This window comes from Misgurnus anguillicaudatus, chromosome 2 (genome assembly GCF_027580225.2).
Source record: "Misgurnus anguillicaudatus chromosome 2, ASM2758022v2, whole genome shotgun sequence".
Taxonomy (NCBI): domain Eukaryota; kingdom Metazoa; phylum Chordata; class Actinopteri; order Cypriniformes; family Cobitidae; genus Misgurnus; species Misgurnus anguillicaudatus.
The window spans coordinates 11,676,739-11,695,488 of record NC_073338.2 but is presented as its reverse complement, the minus strand read 5'-3'; the positions used below and the strand labels follow the sequence as shown (position 1 = coordinate 11,695,488).

Genomic DNA, 18,750 nt, shown 5'->3' with positions numbered 1-18,750 from the left:
AATGTGCTATTAAATTATTAAACTATTTACTTTAAATCTCAGGGGGTACTTCAAATAAATAATTTAGCTCAAGGATGCTGTGTCTGGGTTATTTTAAGCCATAAAAATGTCATTTTTATTTCATGATCTAAAAAACATATCACCAAAGACAGAATAATAACCACACACCTGTGTGCCGTAAGCGATGCCTTGTGGGATTTCTTTCAGTCCAATGGATCCGCATTCTACAGTCAAACTATAGCAGCGACACCCAGAAGGACAAGCCAGAGAAAACACACACAGCTGGGCTAAAGTGAGCGCCCACACCACAGACAGCTGTCGAGGATTCATCTCAGGCGAGGATGGGAAAGAGGCAGAGAAACTAGAAAGAGGAAAAAGAAGGGAAGGGATGGATAACAGTTAAACCAGTTTAATTACGGTTAAAGAATAACCATCCAAGAGGAAAGAAAAAGACAGAATGTTTCGTTGTTAAAGAACACATGCACGTGTGAGCTAATCGAATCTGTAACGCACGAGATTCACGCTTAAGTGGATCGGAAAATTGAATCCTGCGGTGCAGAGACGGGAAATAAGCAGAGAGTTAAAATAAGGAGAAGCAGCATGGATGGATGGAGCTCGCTCGGTCCTCTCAGGCCCCTTCAGAAGAGTCTCTTAGGAAGGATCTGTGGTGGGCTCTGGTTAATTAAACATGAGACGTGAAGCACACTTGCTAGCCGCCTCAGGCCTCTTCTGTCTGTTTTAAGGGACTATACTATTTGAAAAATAACTCCATATACACACTACAGTCCCTCCCAGGATCGAAGATCAAAACCTCGGCTTGCTCTCCTTCCCAAACATAGCTATTGATCAAAACATGGATTATGTTGAGTATAAACAAAGATACTGTGACTTTGATTTATGCGTAACTAGACCAGATGTACATCCTAGGCTCCGTTCCAAAACCTAGTGTGCTGCATTTTAATGTAGGCAGCATTTTAAAGTAGTTCACTGAAAAATTCAAATGATGTCATCATTTACTCACCCTCATGTTTTTTCATGCCTGTATGACTTTCTCTGGAATATTTAACCTTTTTTTTTTTGGTGGCAAACACTACTGAAATGAAGCAAGTCATGTCTCCTGGGTTTTTAAAATAAAGGTGCTATGTGGTGTTATAGGAGGACCACTTTTGGCTGTATAGCATGGCCGCGGGAAGTGGGGGTGCTGCGGGTGCTGCAGCACCCCCTGTTGGCGAGAGGGAGAATTTTTTTTTAAGTAAAAATCTTTTGCACAATTTATATATTACTTATGAATATTTTAGGAAATTATTTTTGACACACGTAGGTAATTACGTGTATTTTGGATTTTAATTTCATTACTGTCTGTGCCTACCCATCTCCGTGGCCTCATCCGAGCGCACTTTCTCCGCCTTGCATCTTTTGAGGACATGGGTACGCAGCACCATGACCCAGAAAAGACTCACACTCCTTTCGCTGATGCATTCCCACACATAAATTCTGAACTCTCTGGGCATTCGTCCCCTAGCTCACGAGAGACTTTGGACTGTATTATACAACCGGCGCAATGCGCGACGCGAGTGTCTTTTGCTTGAGTAAAGAGCGCGTTGATAAAATGCGCATACAGTATTAACGGGATGAAAACCTGGGTTTGCTAATTATGCTACCCGAGACGCAGCAGCACAAATACGCCTTTTAATATGAAAAATTAAAGGATTAAAATGTAAAAGATTATTATTGGGTCATTAGACATAAATGATGACCGATTAGAGGGCGTAAAGAGCTGCTTAATCTGTAGCTAAGTAAATAAATGTTTTGCTTTAAACAAATGCATCTATTTTTAAATGTTTTTAAAATGCTACCCCACGGATTTATTGTATATAATGACTCTGTACCTGTGGATATGGTGAGATGAGAACGTTTGGAAATTCTTTATCTCTTGTTTGTAACAAATAAAGTATTTTTAGAGTACAAACCTTATATAAAGCCTAATATATTCTAAAAATTTAATTATACACCATATATTTCTTTATAAAAGTATAGGCTACAATATCAGAACTCAACCCATTATTATTTTTGTTCAATTTATGAATTATCTATAAGTTTTAAAAGACAGTAATAGTACTATTTAGTAAAAAAAAGAACCTTATAAAAATATACTGTATGTTACTGTGAGAATATTTTACCACTGTTAATCGACGTGTGATCCTAACTTAAAAACGAAAGTAAAATGTTCGTCCGCATGGCAGGCGCGGACTATTTAAAAAACTATTATAAAGCAGTTGAATGTTGCGTTACAGTATGTTCTAATGAGAAAAATATTCCCGAGCAGCTTTCAGCCATGATCACTTTGAGAACTTTTCTTGCAAGCAAGTGGAAAACGTATTTTGAATAACAACACGTTATAAATATGTGCTGCGCGCTTTCCTCTCAATAACATAAACACACAACAAATATGACAGCGGGGTAAAAAAATAGAAAGAAAGCATCTCTGATCACAGTGATGTTGTTAGCTAATTCAGTACTATAAGTCAGGCCACGTTTATTGATACACTTTATACAATATAGCCTATTGCTTTTAAGCAACAAATAGCCTATCATAACTTTCTATAAGCCTACTGTGTAATTGAGACATCAATTTAAGAAATGCATTAAAAGCAGAAAGACGTAGGCTGCGGAAATAGTGGGTTAGCTTCAATCCACACCACACTCGACGTTCTTGCTTCTTATTTATTAAATCGAGGCAATTGTTTGATTAAACATTGATCAATATTAAGATACAATTTATACAAAACGAAATTCACTTTAAAGAAAGTCTTTCTAAAAAACAAACCTATGCAGGGCTCGCAAAATCGCTAGCCCGACGTCCCGGGGCTATGGCGAATTCCTGTCGGGCTAAAAATGTATCTGCGCCCTGCCCGTCGGGCGGAGGAAAAAATATTGTAATGTGTTTGCATTCTCTCAGATTTAGTTAGGTAATAATATTGTATGTAATTCGGCGTCATATTGTCAGTCATTACTATCCTCACTAACAAGTGAAACTGCCAGGAAATGAAGTGAAAGCATAATTAAACCCATTATTCCTTTCGTGTTCACGTCTGATATGCGCGCTCCTCGGCTCCGCTCTTCACGCTACACGAGTAGGCTACCCGCTTGCTCTTGTGCTCATCAAAAAGTGAATTAAATGTTTATTTATTTGTCATTTCGTTTAACCCCAGAGTCTAACATTATTAATTCCCCTTTTCTTTCTTTCTTTCTTTCTTTAGTAAGTTAACTTAAATGTGAGAACGAAAATATATTTTTAGTTATTTGCATGAAGAGAATATGATGTTAGATAGAAGCTTAATTTTAAGCATTTAGTGGCCTAATTTATTTGTAATAAACACTTTAATAGGCTATTTAAAAAGTATTAAGTTTATTGAGTTCATTTATATTTCTAGTCACTGTGTGCAGGTTCTTTTTTTGTAGGCTATGACCTATGACAGCCCAATAACTTTTTTTTTTACCAAAAAGGCTTAATTAATGGCACGTTGCATGACAATTTAAAGTATCAATAATGTCAAAAATGTGACGTAAAGTTTGTGTGTGTGTGTGTGTGTGTGTGTGTGTGTGTGTGTGTGTGTGTGTGTGTGTGTGTGTGTATGCTGTTTAAATTAGTGTTCTCACCAATACGCTTGTGATTCGTGAACTTTTGACGAATTTTATAGACTTCTTCAAAACTGACACACCCCGACTTAATCCATGCCCACCCAAATGTCACGTTATGCATCCGCCACTGCCGCATGGACATTGAAAATTAGTTAATACTATATGTTGTTATAATATAATATGTTGTATGTTAATATATGTATGTATATCTGAAGTTGTAACGAAAGAAAATTCCCCCTGGGATTATTAAAAGTATTTCTGCTTCTGATTAATAGCGCATATATTCATCTGAGAACTGATGATGTCTGTGTGTTTCAGACCCTGGCTGTGTGCACTGAAGTGTATATGACAATAAAGTAATGAAACTCAATGTATTTATTTTTAAAATGTATTTTAAATAGGCCTATAGGCTCATAGGTTTTTTGTTTAAAAAAAATTCACAGCACCCCCTGTTCAAAATGACTTCCAGCGGCCCTGCTGTATAGTTCCATAAAGAACCTTTCTGATTCACAAAAGGTTCTTTGTAGTGAAAAAAATGTTCTTTGGATTATAAAAAGGTAAGGAACATTAACATTTATCCATCTGGCTTTTATCCAAAACGACTTTCAGTGCATTAAATATAGTTACTGCTTGACTTCAGGCCAATATTATTTTTTTTGACGTCAACCAGACATTTTTGCTTGACGGCACACTGATGTTGGTTTTTGATGCCAACGTTACAGTTTGATGTCAGTTCGACGGTCACAGAGGCTGAGCGAGGGGTTAGATCCATATGCAGTTTATTACGGTAATCCACAAAAACATGCAGAAGTCAAAAACCAGGCAAACGTGAACAGTATAGGTAATCCACAAACAGAGTCAAGATCCAGGCAATAGTCAGGGCAGAAAACAATAAATAAGCAATACAGTTTACAGGTAAAGGTCAGAATCAAGGATACTAGAAAACAGGATGTGCTTGGCTAGGTAGACAGGGCTAACAATACTTTGCACTGAGTGTGCATGATTTAAATCAGAAATTAGTGTGGTGCAAAGCATGTTGGGACCTGAGGATGATGTATGATGAATCCTCTGGTGGACAGCAGAGAGAGCCATGGTAATGATCGGGACACCGACATAACAGCTTGACGTCAACCCAACGTTACAGCTTGATGTGAGACCTTCATTAATTTATTACGTCAACCTGACGAAACAGCTTGACATCAGTCAAACGTTGTTTTTTACGTCAACCCGACGTTACAGCTTGACATCAGAATGTTGTTAATTTACTAGGTCAACCCAGCGTTACAGGTTGACGCATCAGTCCGATGTTGGTTTTTGATGTCAACCCAACGTTACACCTTGAGACGGTCAGTAATTTACTACGTCAACCTAACGTGACATCTTGACATAAGTCCGATGTTGGTTTTTTGACGTCAACCCAACGTTACAGCTTAAGGTCAGATTGTCATTAATTTACTACGTCAACCTAACGTTACATCTTGACATAAGTTCGATGTTGGTTTTTGATGTCAACCCAATGTTCCAGCTTGAGGTCAGACCGTCATTAATTTATTACGTCAACCTGACAAAACAGCTTGACATCAGTCAAACATTGTTTTTTGACGTCAACCCGACGTTACAGCTTGACGTCAGAATGTTGTTAATTTACTACGTCAACCCAGCGTTACAGCTTGACATAAGTCCGATGTTGGTTTTTGACGTCAACCCAACGTTATAGCTTGAGGTGAGACCATCATTAATTTAGTACATCAACCTGACGAAACAGCTTGACATCAGTCAAACGTTGTTTTTTGACGTCAACCCGATGTTACAGCTTGACGTCAGAATGTTGTTAATTTACTACGTCAACCCAGCGTTACAGGTTAACATCAGTCCGATGTTGGTTTTTGATGTCAACCCAACGTTACACCTTGAGACCGTCAGTAATTTACTACGTCAACCTAACGTGACATCTTGACATAAGTCTGATGTTGGTTTTTTGACGTCAACCCAACGTTATAGCTTGAGGTCAGATTGTCATTAATTTACTACGTCAACCTAACGTTACATCTTGACATAAGTTCGATGTTGGTTTTTGATGTCAACCCAATGTTACAGCTTGAGGTCAGACCGTCATTAATTTATTACGTCAACCTGACAAAACAGCTTGACATCAGTCAAACGTTGTTTTTTGACGTCAACCCGACGTTACAGCTTGATGTCAGAATGTTGTTAATTTACTACGTCAACCCAGCGTTACAGGTTGACATCAGTCCGATGTTGGTTTTTGATGTCAACCCAACGTTACACCTTGAGACTGTCAGTAATTTACTACGTCAACCTAAAGTGACATCTTGATATAAGTCCAATGTTGTTTTTTTGACGTCAACCCAATGTTACAGCTTGAGGTCAGACCGTCATTAATTTATTACGTCAACCTGACAAAACAGCTTGACATCAGTCAAACGTTGTTTTTTGACGTCAACCCGACGTTACAGCTTGACGTCAGAATGTTGTTAATTTACTACGTCAACCCAGCGTTACAGCTTGACATAAGTCCGATGTTGGTTTTTGACGTCAACCCAACGTTATAGCTTGAGGTGAGACCATCATTAATTTATTACGTCAACCTGACGAAACAGCTTGACATCAGTCAAACGTTGTTTTTTGACGTCAACCCGACGTTACAGCTTGATGTCAGGATGTTGTTAATTTACTACGTCAACCCAGCGTTACAGGTTGACATCAGTCCGATGTTGGTTTTTGATGTCAACCCAACGTTACACCTTGAGACTGTCAGTAATTTACTACGTCAACCTAACGTGACATCTTGACATAAGTCCAATGTTGTTTTTTTGACGTCAACCCAGCGTTACAGCTTAAGGTCAGACTGTCATTAATTTACTACGTCAACCTAACGTTACATCTTGACATAAGTTCGATGTTGGTTTTTGATGTCAACCCAATGTTACAGCTTGAGGTCAGACCGTCATTAATTTACTACGTCAACCTAACATTACATCTTGACATGAGTCCGATGTTGGTTTTTTGACGTCAACCCAACGTTACAGCTTGAGGTCAGACTGTCATTAATTTACTACGTCAACCTAACGTTACATCTTGACATAAGTTCGATGTTGGTTTTTGATGTCAACCCAACGTTACAGCTTGAGGTCAGACTGCTATTAATTTACTACGTCAACCTGATGAAACAGCTTGACATCAGTCAAGAGTCATCAGTTTTGGAGACCCGCTCCCGTCCGTACCCGCAAAGTTCAGCACCAGATGCGACCCGTCACACGTGATAATATCAAAATTAAATCCGCACCTGGCCAGACCCGTTAATATTTGGCCCGTTACCCGACCCATACCCGCACACCTATAAATCACACACGCTAAAATCGTACCAATTAAAGTGCTTTATTTTTTATCTCGTACCTCTCTCAACATCACAACAGCGTCATGAATGGGCTAATGAAACAGGCTAAAGTGCGCTTTGTTTTGCGCCATTCAAGTAGCTCACCATCGGCACCTAAATAGGCTATGGAACTTGATAACTATACCTGGTAATAGACATATTAATGAAAAAAGAACAAGAAAAAAACAACCCCTGCTGTGCTTCTAAGTCTCATCTCGAAATGCTTTCTTAGAGAAGACGTTTCCAGTTTCCGGCTATTAACGGCAAAATTTTATGCAGCTCCTGCAACACTCACTCCAACTAGGCTATGAGAAGCATCAACAAAGGTCGCGCACTGTTGCAGTGGTAGTGACATGATTGGTCAAATGTCATATGTTGCGCATGTAATGGTAATTTAGACATACAAATATTGCACATATTTTCATTCGTGCTACTACCCTCCCGCACGGAGTTAATTATCCGCCCGCATCCCCGCCCATGAATTTTAGGAATGTCACAATCCACCGGTTTTAGACACTTTTATGTGAGTATCCGTGAGTACCATTGTTTTTTGACGTCAGGCTGACGTTGTTTTTTGACGTCAACTCGACGTAACAGCTTGACGTCAGAAGGTCGTTAAATTACTACATCAACACGACATACCAGCTTAGTTGACGCTTGTCCGAAGGTGGTTTTTGATGTCAACCCAACTTTACAGCTTGACATAAGTCCAACATTGGTTTTTGACGTCAAGCCAACGTTACAGCTTGACGTCAGGCTGTAATTAATTTACTACTTCAACCCGACATAACAGCCTGACATCAGTCCAACGTTGTTTTTCGACATCAACACGACATAACAGCTTGACGTCAGAACATCTTTAATTTACTACATCAACACGATATTCCAGCTAGACGGCAGTCCAACGATGGTTTTTGACGTCAACCCGATGTAACAGCTTGACGTCAGGCTGACGTTAATGCTCTACTAATTGAACCCTTTTACCTCCTTAATTTTTACAGTTGGGAGCATCATACTTAAAATCTGCATTTCTCAAAACTATTTGTACACACAGCACAACATTATGAAATACATGCATAAGCCTGTAACATGTTCATATTCCTTAGTTCAACTCTCAAAAGTATTTTTACATTAGTGATCATATCAGTGTCATCAAAATGGCAAGTCCTTGCATCATTGTTTATGAACAAAACAGTCAAAAAGTTTACCACATGTTCTCAACAAGAATACCCAATTACATGTGTCAGTATTTTCTGATGTAACTACAGTTTGGATAACAATGACTGTAAATAAAGTTTAAACAATGCTGCTCTTTTTATTTTTAGCAGTACAGAGTTACACTTTAGTGTATGTGAGTCTTTATCTTATAACTGTATATAATCAACTGCATGAATTTACCAAAGCATTTGCAATGTGTCCAAAACAATAATAATTTGATTTTATGTTGTGCACAACTGACTAGATGATGCGGAGATTGAACAAAGTGTTTTGAAAAATTGAAGAAATGCTCCAAAGAGACTGAGAAAAAATTGTAAGAGGGTGTGACATATGAGTTGCTGCCTGTATAAAGAGTCGGGAAATCGGTGAGATGGCAAAGGCAGAAGGGAATCCAGAGCACTGCAATCTAAACGTGACGGATGAGACCTTTTGGAATTGTAGATTGGAGGTCCAGATCAGGAACAAATATATCATTAGAGGTCATAAAAGTGCGAAGGATTTATAGCACCACAGATTTGATTTCTCGGCATGAATAGTGCTCCAAAGTTTACATAAGAAATGCCATCTCATTTTTCAAAAGCAAAAGGCGGTTCTGCCACATTAAAGCGCAGTGAAAAATTATTGTCTTGACAATAGGGCTTTGTGAGAGCAGATAAAAATGAATCGCTTCATTTCAGCTTTGATGTGATACATTCGCGCAGTTCTCGCTTAAATGTGTCACTGAATGATGGACCGTGAGCAAACGTGAATATTTTATGCCCGTTGCCTAATTTAGAGAGTATTTGAGTGGACAGCGTGCTGGATTAATGCAACATGACCCACATAAGCCTTTTTATCGGTTGGCATGAAAGAGAAAAGAGATGATAAACATCAGCAAAGAAATGGCAGCCCATTCAATCCCACTGTCTTGCACTCAGACGCTATTCTTCGGCTACTGGAGAAAGAGAATGGAAATCACAAAGGACAGGAGAACTGAGGGAAAATTGAACATTTTGAATGAGCTTTGCTTTTAGTGGTTTCTTATGCTATGCGTGTTGCCTCGCAAACACTGGGAAATGTAAAATAAAGTGTTGAAAAGGTGATGTTCTCTCAGGTATGGCACTCTCTTACATGCACGTCTAGGTTCTGGGGTTATTCCACCAGATGAGATCTTTAAAGGTAGTGAGAACGTCTACTGAATTTAATATTTAGTGTCTTCACAGTGTGTTATCACTGTGGGACCTACTGATCTGAATTCACAACAGATTCTTTAGAAGAACTGCAGAGAAAAATGATGGATAGACTGAAAAAAGACAGACAAATAGATAGATCAATAGATAGATGCATGAATTGACAGATAGATACGATGTAGACAGACAGACAAATAGATAGACAGAAAGAAATGGACAGATAGATACTGTGGACAGACAAACAGAATGGATGGCAGATAGACAGAAAAACAGGTGGATGGACAGACAGACAAAGGGGTGAACAGATAAATACAAAGACAGACAGGTAGATAAACTGAAAGACAAACAGATAGACAGATACCTGTATATAGAATACACAAAGAAAAACAAAGGTATTGACTGACGGATAGATAGATACAGAGGGATAGACAAAGTGACAGATAGATAGAGCGACAAACAGACTTGATCAATTAAAAGAAAGACTGATAGATAGTTAATTAAACTGAAATATAGACAGGTAGATCAATTTAAAGAGAGACAGGCAGATAGGTAACCCAGATAGCATGCAACAATTGAAACAAGGTTAAAAAATGTTGATTAGTCAATGTTAATACCATTGAATCAATATCAGGTTTGCAACCGCCATTAATATTGAGAAAAATATTGAAATTTCAACAAATCACCATTATTGTGATCAGTGTTTGCTTTCTTTGTGCCCTTGACTTTTGTGTTTCAATGTTAAGTTTTCTTTGGCTGTTGAAGCAGTGTTTTAAAATACATCTGCTATGGCAAAAAAACAAAGATCTAATGTTATCAAGTAGTTTAAATCTTGTAGATATACCTAAATAATATTAATGAAGTCCAGTTAAAGATGTGTAAGAAATGGATTTTACAGTACTAGTTGGAAACAGTGTCAGGTCTGTTATTTTGAGAATTACAAAAACACATTTAAAAAGTTAAACTACTGAATCTATCTCTGACATCATGAATCGGTCTATGAATCTCATCAATGGTGACGATCAACAAAAGAAAGCTTCATGCTGCAATGCATGCTGGGTATCATCGTAGTACTAAACTAATTTATGACTCCAAGCATGCATTGCAGTTGATCGTTTTATCTGAATTTTGTTTGATGATTGACACCATTGTTGAGATTTGTAGGATGAGTAATGATGTCTGAATGTGTCAGCATTTTTTCTGTTTATCTTGTCACAGTGGATTTACAAACCAGAACAATTATAATTGTCAAAAATGGATTAACATAATCATGTAAAGCAGCTTAATTTATCTCATCTTGACATCTTTACAAAAAGCAGTCAGTTTCAACATGTCCTTTAAAGCGCATCTTTCATTTCCAATATACATGTGTTTCTACATAAACACTAAAAAAAGAAAAGAAAGATTTGACTTAGTGAAAATGTCAAGAGTCAAAGACCCAACTAAAGCAAACACTGATCCCAATAATGGTGGTTTGTTGAAATTTCAATGTTTTTCAATATTAATGAGGGTGCAAACCTGTTGATTCAATGGTATTAACATTGACAAATCAATCATTTTTAACATTGTTTCAATGGTTGCATGCTATCTGGGAAATACAGACAGACAGGTAGAATGACAGATGGAGAGAGAGACAGATAAGTAAATTAATTACAGTTTTTCTCAGTCGCTTTGGTACATTTCTCGAATCATCCTCAACATTTGCAAAACAATAAGCGCATTTCTCAAAACAATTTGTACAAATAGCAAAACACCAAGGATAACCTGCAAAAGCCACTCTCTTACTCGAAATCCTTAGTTCATCTCTCAAAAGTAAATATCTGTGTCAATGAACATGTCAGTGCCATCAGAATAACAAGTCATTGTGTCATTGTGTACAGATAAGTCAAATTGTTTAGTCATGTTGTCAATAGAACAGTTTACTCTGGAGGGATGTTCTGATGTAAACTATGCCTAAAGTTTTCATGACAAAAATTGTAAAATGTACAGTAGGTTACACCTTAGTGTAAGTTATGTGGGAGTTTGATTGCAAGAGACTTGACAAAATTTACATTAAGGATTTTACTGTTTGTACTGTAATTCGTTGGCAGACCATGTCATCGCCATAAAGAAAGGAATAGACAGCACTTCATAGCACAAAGAGAAAAAAAAGTAGAAACATAGGACAATATCTTTAGGGAAAACTGTACATGCACTGCTTTGGGCTGCCAGTGACAGTCTAATAGATGTCTAACTATAGCCCCAAAAATAGACGATGCACATACTTTTAGAACATGTAAAAGAAATGAAAGCAAACACCTTGAACACCTGTTGACTTTGTTTACATATCATACATCTTCAAGTCATTTTGGCAAAACTGGCATGTCATCAAACGTAAGGTTATTTAGGGTAGAAGTTGGTTACTCATAACTGGACTATATTGGGTCTATAGTTAGCCATCATTTCAACGTCTTGGTTTTTGCTTACTTGGGACGTTTCTGTCTTTTAGAGAAAGTCAAGATTCACCTGGGAGCAATTTACCAATTCAGGACAGATTTAGAAAAAATGTCTAATGAAAATGTATAGAAATATGTTTGACCATATCCTGTATTATGACAACTTGTTTAACCATTTTGCATGTAAAGACTTATACTATAAACTAATGCCTAAATGTTGTGAGGGGTGAGACTATTCAACAGAGACCTATTATAATACATTTTGATCAACATGACATAAGCAACTGATAATGTAGGAGAAAGCAGAGAGTTGTACATAATCATTTGCATGGATGTACCAAAGCATTTGCAACTTGTTCAAAGAAATGAGAAACTGCTTATTTGATGTGCACAAGTGACACAATGATGTGAGAATTGAACAGGCAGATTTGAGAATTTCAATTCTGATCTGAGAAATGTACCAAAGCGACTGAGAAAAACTTTAAAAGACAGACAGGCAGACGGATGTAAATGTAGACAGACAGACAGAGGAATAGATAGAAAGATAGAGAGGCAGACAGATAGGAAGATACACTGAAAGACAGATAGACAGGTGGATAAATGGATGTATGGACAGATGCATGGACAGATATGCTGTGTAGACATACAGAAAGATAGATGAGTGGACAGATGTATAGAGAGACAGACAGAAAGGTAGATACATTAAAGGACAGACTGACAAACAGACAGACAGAAAGGTAGCTAAACTAAAAGACAGACAGACAGACAGACAGACATACAGATGTGTAAATTGACAGATATATTGAAAGACAGACAGAAAGATATATGGACAGACAGATAGATGGACAGACAGACAGACAGGTAGAACGAAAGATGGAGAGAGAGAGACAAATAAGTAGATAAAATGAAAAACAAACAGGCAGACAGATATAGAAGACGGACGTAGATGACGTAGACAGACAGACAGAGGAATAGATAGAAAGATAGAGAGACAGATAGGAAGATAGACAGACAGAAAGGTAGATACATTAAAGGACAGACTGACAAACAGACAGAAAGATGGATAAACTAAAAGACTGTCAGACAGACAGATGTGTAAATTGACAGATATATTGAAAGACAGACAGACAGACAGACAGGTAGAACGACAGATGGGGAGAGAGAGAGAGACAGATAAGTAGATAAATTGAAAAACAGACAGGCAGACAGATATAGAAGACAGACATAGATGTAGACAGAAAGACAGAGGAATAGATAGAAAGATAGAGAGGCAGATAGGAAGATAAACTGAAAAACAGATAGATAGTGGATAAATGGATGGATGGACAGATATGCCGTGTAGACATACAGAAAGTTAGACGAGTGGACAGATGTATAGAGAGACAGACAGAAAGGTAGATAAATTGAAAGACAGGCAGACAGGTGGATAAATGAATGTATGGACAGATGGATGGATAGATATGCCGTGTAGGTATACAGAAAGATAGACAAATGTACAGATGTATAGATAGCAGAGATGGGACCAAGTCACACATGTACAAGTCTTAAGTAAGTCTCAACTCTGAACCTTCAAGTCTCAAGTAAGTCCCAAGTATTTTTTTCTTGGGCAAGTCAAGTCGAGTCACAGGCTATGTCAAGTCAAGGCAAGTCCTGTAGTAGGTCAAGTCAAGTCCAAGTCAAGTCAAGTCACCTTATTATTGTAATTTTACCTGCATCTGATCTTAATAAAGATATATATAATATAAAGATATAAAGAAATACTCATGTTCAGTAAAATACATCATGGAATCAAACAAAATTGAAATCTCTTCCGTTCGTGCGCCTACATTTGAAATAACGAACTTGAGCGCGCAAAAGATGCAAAATGTGAACCGGCCCTTGTAGAATCCAGTAATTTTTCTCTGTGTGTATGTGTGTATGTTCAGGTGGCAAACTTAGAAAAAGTAGACAAGTCTCGTACCGCTCAGATCAAGGGAAGTATTTTTAAAAAATAAATCAAAATTATTTTGTCCACATTTGTCCCCAACATGGTTAATGGCTACTTTAGCTATTATTACATTAGCTAACTACCAACTAACCAGATATCAACAAATTGACAAGAACTTACTGGGCAGAATGGCTCTTCAAATGACGGACGAAATTGGAGGATGTCATCTGGCTGTCCGTGATTTTAATGTTGCATGTCTTGCTACGCACTGTTTGTCTTTTGCCATCTTGTTGAAGCCGAAAGCGATGACCCTCGCTACCCCTCCTGCTGACATGTTGATATCTGTTCTAAGTGGGCGTGGTGTGCGTAAGGTACGAGAGGGCATGACTGATGATAGTGTCGTGATTCAGTGACAATGCCATTATCTGCCTGCGCTCCAGCTGGGTCAGCTTTATTTTTTTAAATAGTTTATATATTTTATATTCAAACTGAAAACATGATGTGATTAACACTCAAGTCATTCAAGTCATCGTGTCTCAAGTCAAGTCAAGTCAAGTCCCGAGTCTTTAACTTCCAAGTCCGAGTCAAGTCTCAAGTATTTTATTTTTTGTCAAGTCAAGTCACCAAGTCACAAGTCCCCATGTCTGATAGATAGACAGACAGAAAGGTAGATAAACTAAAAGACAGATAAACAGACAGATGGGTAAACTGACAGATATATTGAAAGACATACAGAAAGATATATGGACAGACAGATAGATGGACAGACAGACAGACAGGTAGAACGACAGATGGAGAGAGAAACAGATAGGGAGATAAATTGAAAAACAGACAGGCAGACAAATATAGAAGATGGACATAGATGTAGACAGACAGACAGACAGACAGAGGAATAGATAGAAAGATAGAGAGGCAGACAGATAGGAAGATACACTGAAAGACAGATAGACAGGTGGATAAATGGATGTATGGACAGATGCATGGACAGATATGCTGTGTAGACATACAGAAAGATAGATGAGTGGACAGATGTATAGAGAGACAGACAGAAAGGTAGATACATTAAAGGACAGACTGACAAACAGACAGACAGACAGAAAGGTAGCTAAACTAAAAGAAAGACAGACAGACAGACATACAGATGTGTAAATTGACAGATATATTGAAAGACAGACAGAAAGATATATGGACAGACAGATAGATGGACAGACAGACAGACAGACAGGTAGAACGAAAGATGGAGAGAGAGAGACAAATAAGTAGATAAAATGAAAAACAAACAGGCAGACAGATATAGAAGACGGACGTAGATGTAGACAGACAGACAGAGGAATAGATAGAAAGATAGAGAGACAGATAGGAAGATAGACAGACAGAAAGGTAGATACATTAAAGGACAGACTGACAAACAGACAGAAAGATGGATAAACTAAAAGACTGTCAGACAGACAGATGTGTAAATTGACAGATATATTGAAAGACAGACAGACAGACAGACAGGTAGAACGACAGATGGGGAGAGAGAGAGAGACAGATAAGTAGATAAATTGAAAAACAGACAGGCAGACAGATATAGAAGACAGACATAGATGTAGACAGATAGACAGAGGAATAGATAGAAAGATAGAGAGGCAGATAGGAAGATAAACTGAAAAACAGATAGATAGTGGATAAATGGATGGATGGACAGATATGCCGTGTAGACATACAGAAAGTTAGACGAGTGGACAGATGTATAGAGAGACAGACAGAAAGGTAGATAAATTGAAAGACAGGCAGACAGGTGGATAAATGAATGTATGGACAGATGGATGGATAGATATGCCCTGTAGGTATACAGAAAGATAGACAAATGTACAGATGTATAGATAGCAGAGATGGGACCAAGTCACACATGTACAAGTCTCAAGTAAGTCTCAAGTCTGAACCTTCAAGTCTCAAGTAAGTCCCAAGTATTTTTTTCTTGGGCAAGTCAAGTCGAGTCACAGGCTATGTCAAGTCAAGGCAAGTCCTGTAGTAGGTCAAGTCAAGTCCAAGTCAAGTCAAGTCACCTTATTATTGTAATTTTACCTGCATCTGATCTTAATAAAGATATATATAATATAAAGATATAAAGAAATACTCATGTTCAGTAAAATACATCATGGAATCAAACAAAATTGAAATCTCTTCCGTTCGTGCGCCTACATTTGAAATAACGAACTTGAGCGCGCAAAAGATGCAAAATGTGAACCGGCCCTTGTAGAATCCAGTAATTTTTCTCTGTGTGTATGTGTGTATGTTCAGGTGGCAAACTTAGAAAAAGTAGACAAGTCTCGTACCGCTCAGATCAGGGGAAGTATTTTTAAAAAATAAATCAAAATTATTTTGTCCACATTTGTCCCCAACATGGTTAATGGCTACTTTAGCTATTATTACATTAGCTAACTACCAACTAACCAGATATTAACAAATTGACAAGCACTTACTGGGCAGAATGGCTCTTCAAATGACGGACGAAATTGGAGGTTGTCGTCTGGCTGCCCATGATTTTAATGTTGCATGTCTTGCAACGCACTGTTCGTCTTTTGCCATCTTGCTGAAGCCGAAAGCGATGACCCTCGCTACCCCTCCTGCTGACATGTTGATATCTGTTCTAAGTGGGCGTGGTGTGCGTAAGGTACGAGAGGGCATGACTGATGATAGTGTCGTGATTCAGTGACAATGCCATTCTCTGCCTGCGCTCCAGCTGGGTCAGCTTTATTTTTTTAAATAGTTTATATATTTTATATTCAAACTGAAAACATGATGTGATTAACACTCAAGTCATTCAAGTCATCGTGTCTCAAGTCAAGTCAAGTCAAGTCCCGAGTCTTTAACTTCCAAGTCCGAGTCAAGTCTCAAGTATTTTATTTTTTGTCAAGTCAAGTCACCAAGTCACAAGTCCCCATGTCTGATAGATAGACAGACAGAAAGGTAGATAAACTAAAAGACAGATAAACAGACAGATGGGTAAACTGACAGATATATTGAAAGACATACAGAAAGATATATGGACAGACAGATAGATGGACAGACAGACAGACAGGTAGAACGACAGATGGAGAGAGAAACAGATAGGGAGATAAATTGAAAAACAGACAGGCAGACAAATATAGAAGATGGACATAGATGTAGACAGACAGACAGACAGACAGAGGAATAGATAGAAAGATAGAGAGGCAGACAGATAGGAAGATAAAATGAAAGACAGATAAATAGTGGATAAATGGATGTATGAACAGATGGATGGACAGATATTCCGTGTAGACATACAGAAAGTTAGACGAATGGACAGACGTATAGAGAGACAGACAGAAAGGTAGATAAACTGTAGGATAGACAGGCAGATAGGTAAATAAATTAAAAGACAGACAGACAGACAGGTGGATAAATGGATGTATTGACAGATAGACAGAAAGGTAGATAAAGTAAAAGATAGACAGACAGACAGATGTGTTAATTGACAGATATATTGAAACAAAGACAAATAAATATATGGACAGATAGATATATAGATAGATGGGCAGACAGACAGGTGTAACGACAGATGGAGAGAGAAACAGATACATTGAAAAACAGACAGGCAGACAAATATAGAAGATGGACATAGATGTAGACAGACAGACAGAGGATGCAGGCAGATAGGAAGATAAAATGAAAGACAGATAAATAGTGGATAAATGGATGTATGAACAGATGGATGGACAGATATTCCGTGTAGACATACAGAAAGTTAGACGAATGGACAGATGTATAGAGAGACAGACAGAAAGGTAGATAAACTGTAGGATAGACAGGCAGATAGGAAGATAAATTGAAAGACAGACAGACAGGTGGATAAATGGATGTATGGACAGATATGCTGTGTAGACATACAGAAAGTTAGACGAGTGGACAGATGTATAGAGAGATCGACAGAAAGGTAGATACATTAAAGGACAGACTGACAAACAGACAGCAAGATAGATAAACTAAAAGACAGACAGACAGGTGGATAAATGGATGTATGGACAGATGGATGGACAGATATTCCGTGTAGACATACAGAAAGTTAGACGAATGGACAGATGTATAGAGAGACAGACAGAAAGGTAGATAAACTGTAGGATAGACAGGCAGATAGATAGATAAATTGAAAGACAGACAGACAGGTGGATAAATGGATGTACAGATATGCTGTGTAGACAGACAGAAAGTTAGACGAGTGGACAGATGTATAGAGAGATCGACAGAAAGGTAGATACATTAAAGGACAGACTGACAAACAGACAGCAAGATAGATAAACTAAAAGACAGACAGACAGGTGGATAAATGGATGTATGGACAGATGGATGGGCAGATATGCCATGTAGACTTATAGAAAGTTAGACGAATGGAGAGAGAGATAGACAGAAAGGTAGATAAATTGAAGAATAGACAGGCAGATAGGTAGATAAACTGAAAGACAGACAGATATATGGACAGACAAAGAGATTGCAAAAAGAAAGCAACATAATGTGTTGCACTATGATTTAATTGAGAAAATGTCAGATGTGGTAGTGTTTAGACATCTGTGACCATAAATGACAGGGGAAAAAAACGGTCTGGGTGAACATTTATAGTCTAGAACAACCTGCACAAATCTCCACACCCTACACAAGACTGCTTTACAATATGAATGTCACATTACTTTAGCTGCATGCTTTAGATGAGCTTTACAAAGGCTCCATAGTATTGGCAAGCTGATAGGCTCTTTTTTATTGGTTGTAGCAGTTGTGAATCCAGTAATGGACAGTCGGTACTTTGTGTGCTCTGTCGGAGATCAGCTCCAGGATTTAATATCTACAGAGCAGCGGTATGCAACACAAAGATTGGTGTTCATTCACTATTACGGCCCTGAGCGGGATTGTGTAGGCACCGTTGTGCCTTCATAGCAGAAAAGTATTTAAAATGCGCACTGTATT

General features: G+C 38.0%; 1 protein-coding gene across 2 annotated transcripts in view; it reads right to left on the bottom strand.

The window, feature by feature from the left end:
* The window catches only part of lrrc24 (leucine rich repeat containing 24), a 53,873-nt gene that overhangs the window by 26,154 nt on the left and 8,969 nt on the right, over positions 1–18,750 (bottom strand). The window contains exon 2 of one of the 2 annotated variants that reach the window (XM_055201387.2): positions 169–361. In XM_055201387.2, the coding sequence (XP_055057362.2) occupies positions 169–330 (162 nt within the window). In that variant the 5' untranslated portion in view covers positions 331–361. Of the gene's footprint in view, positions 1–168; positions 362–18,750 lie in introns of those variants that run through there. The other variant, XM_073872751.1, reaches the window with a different exon arrangement.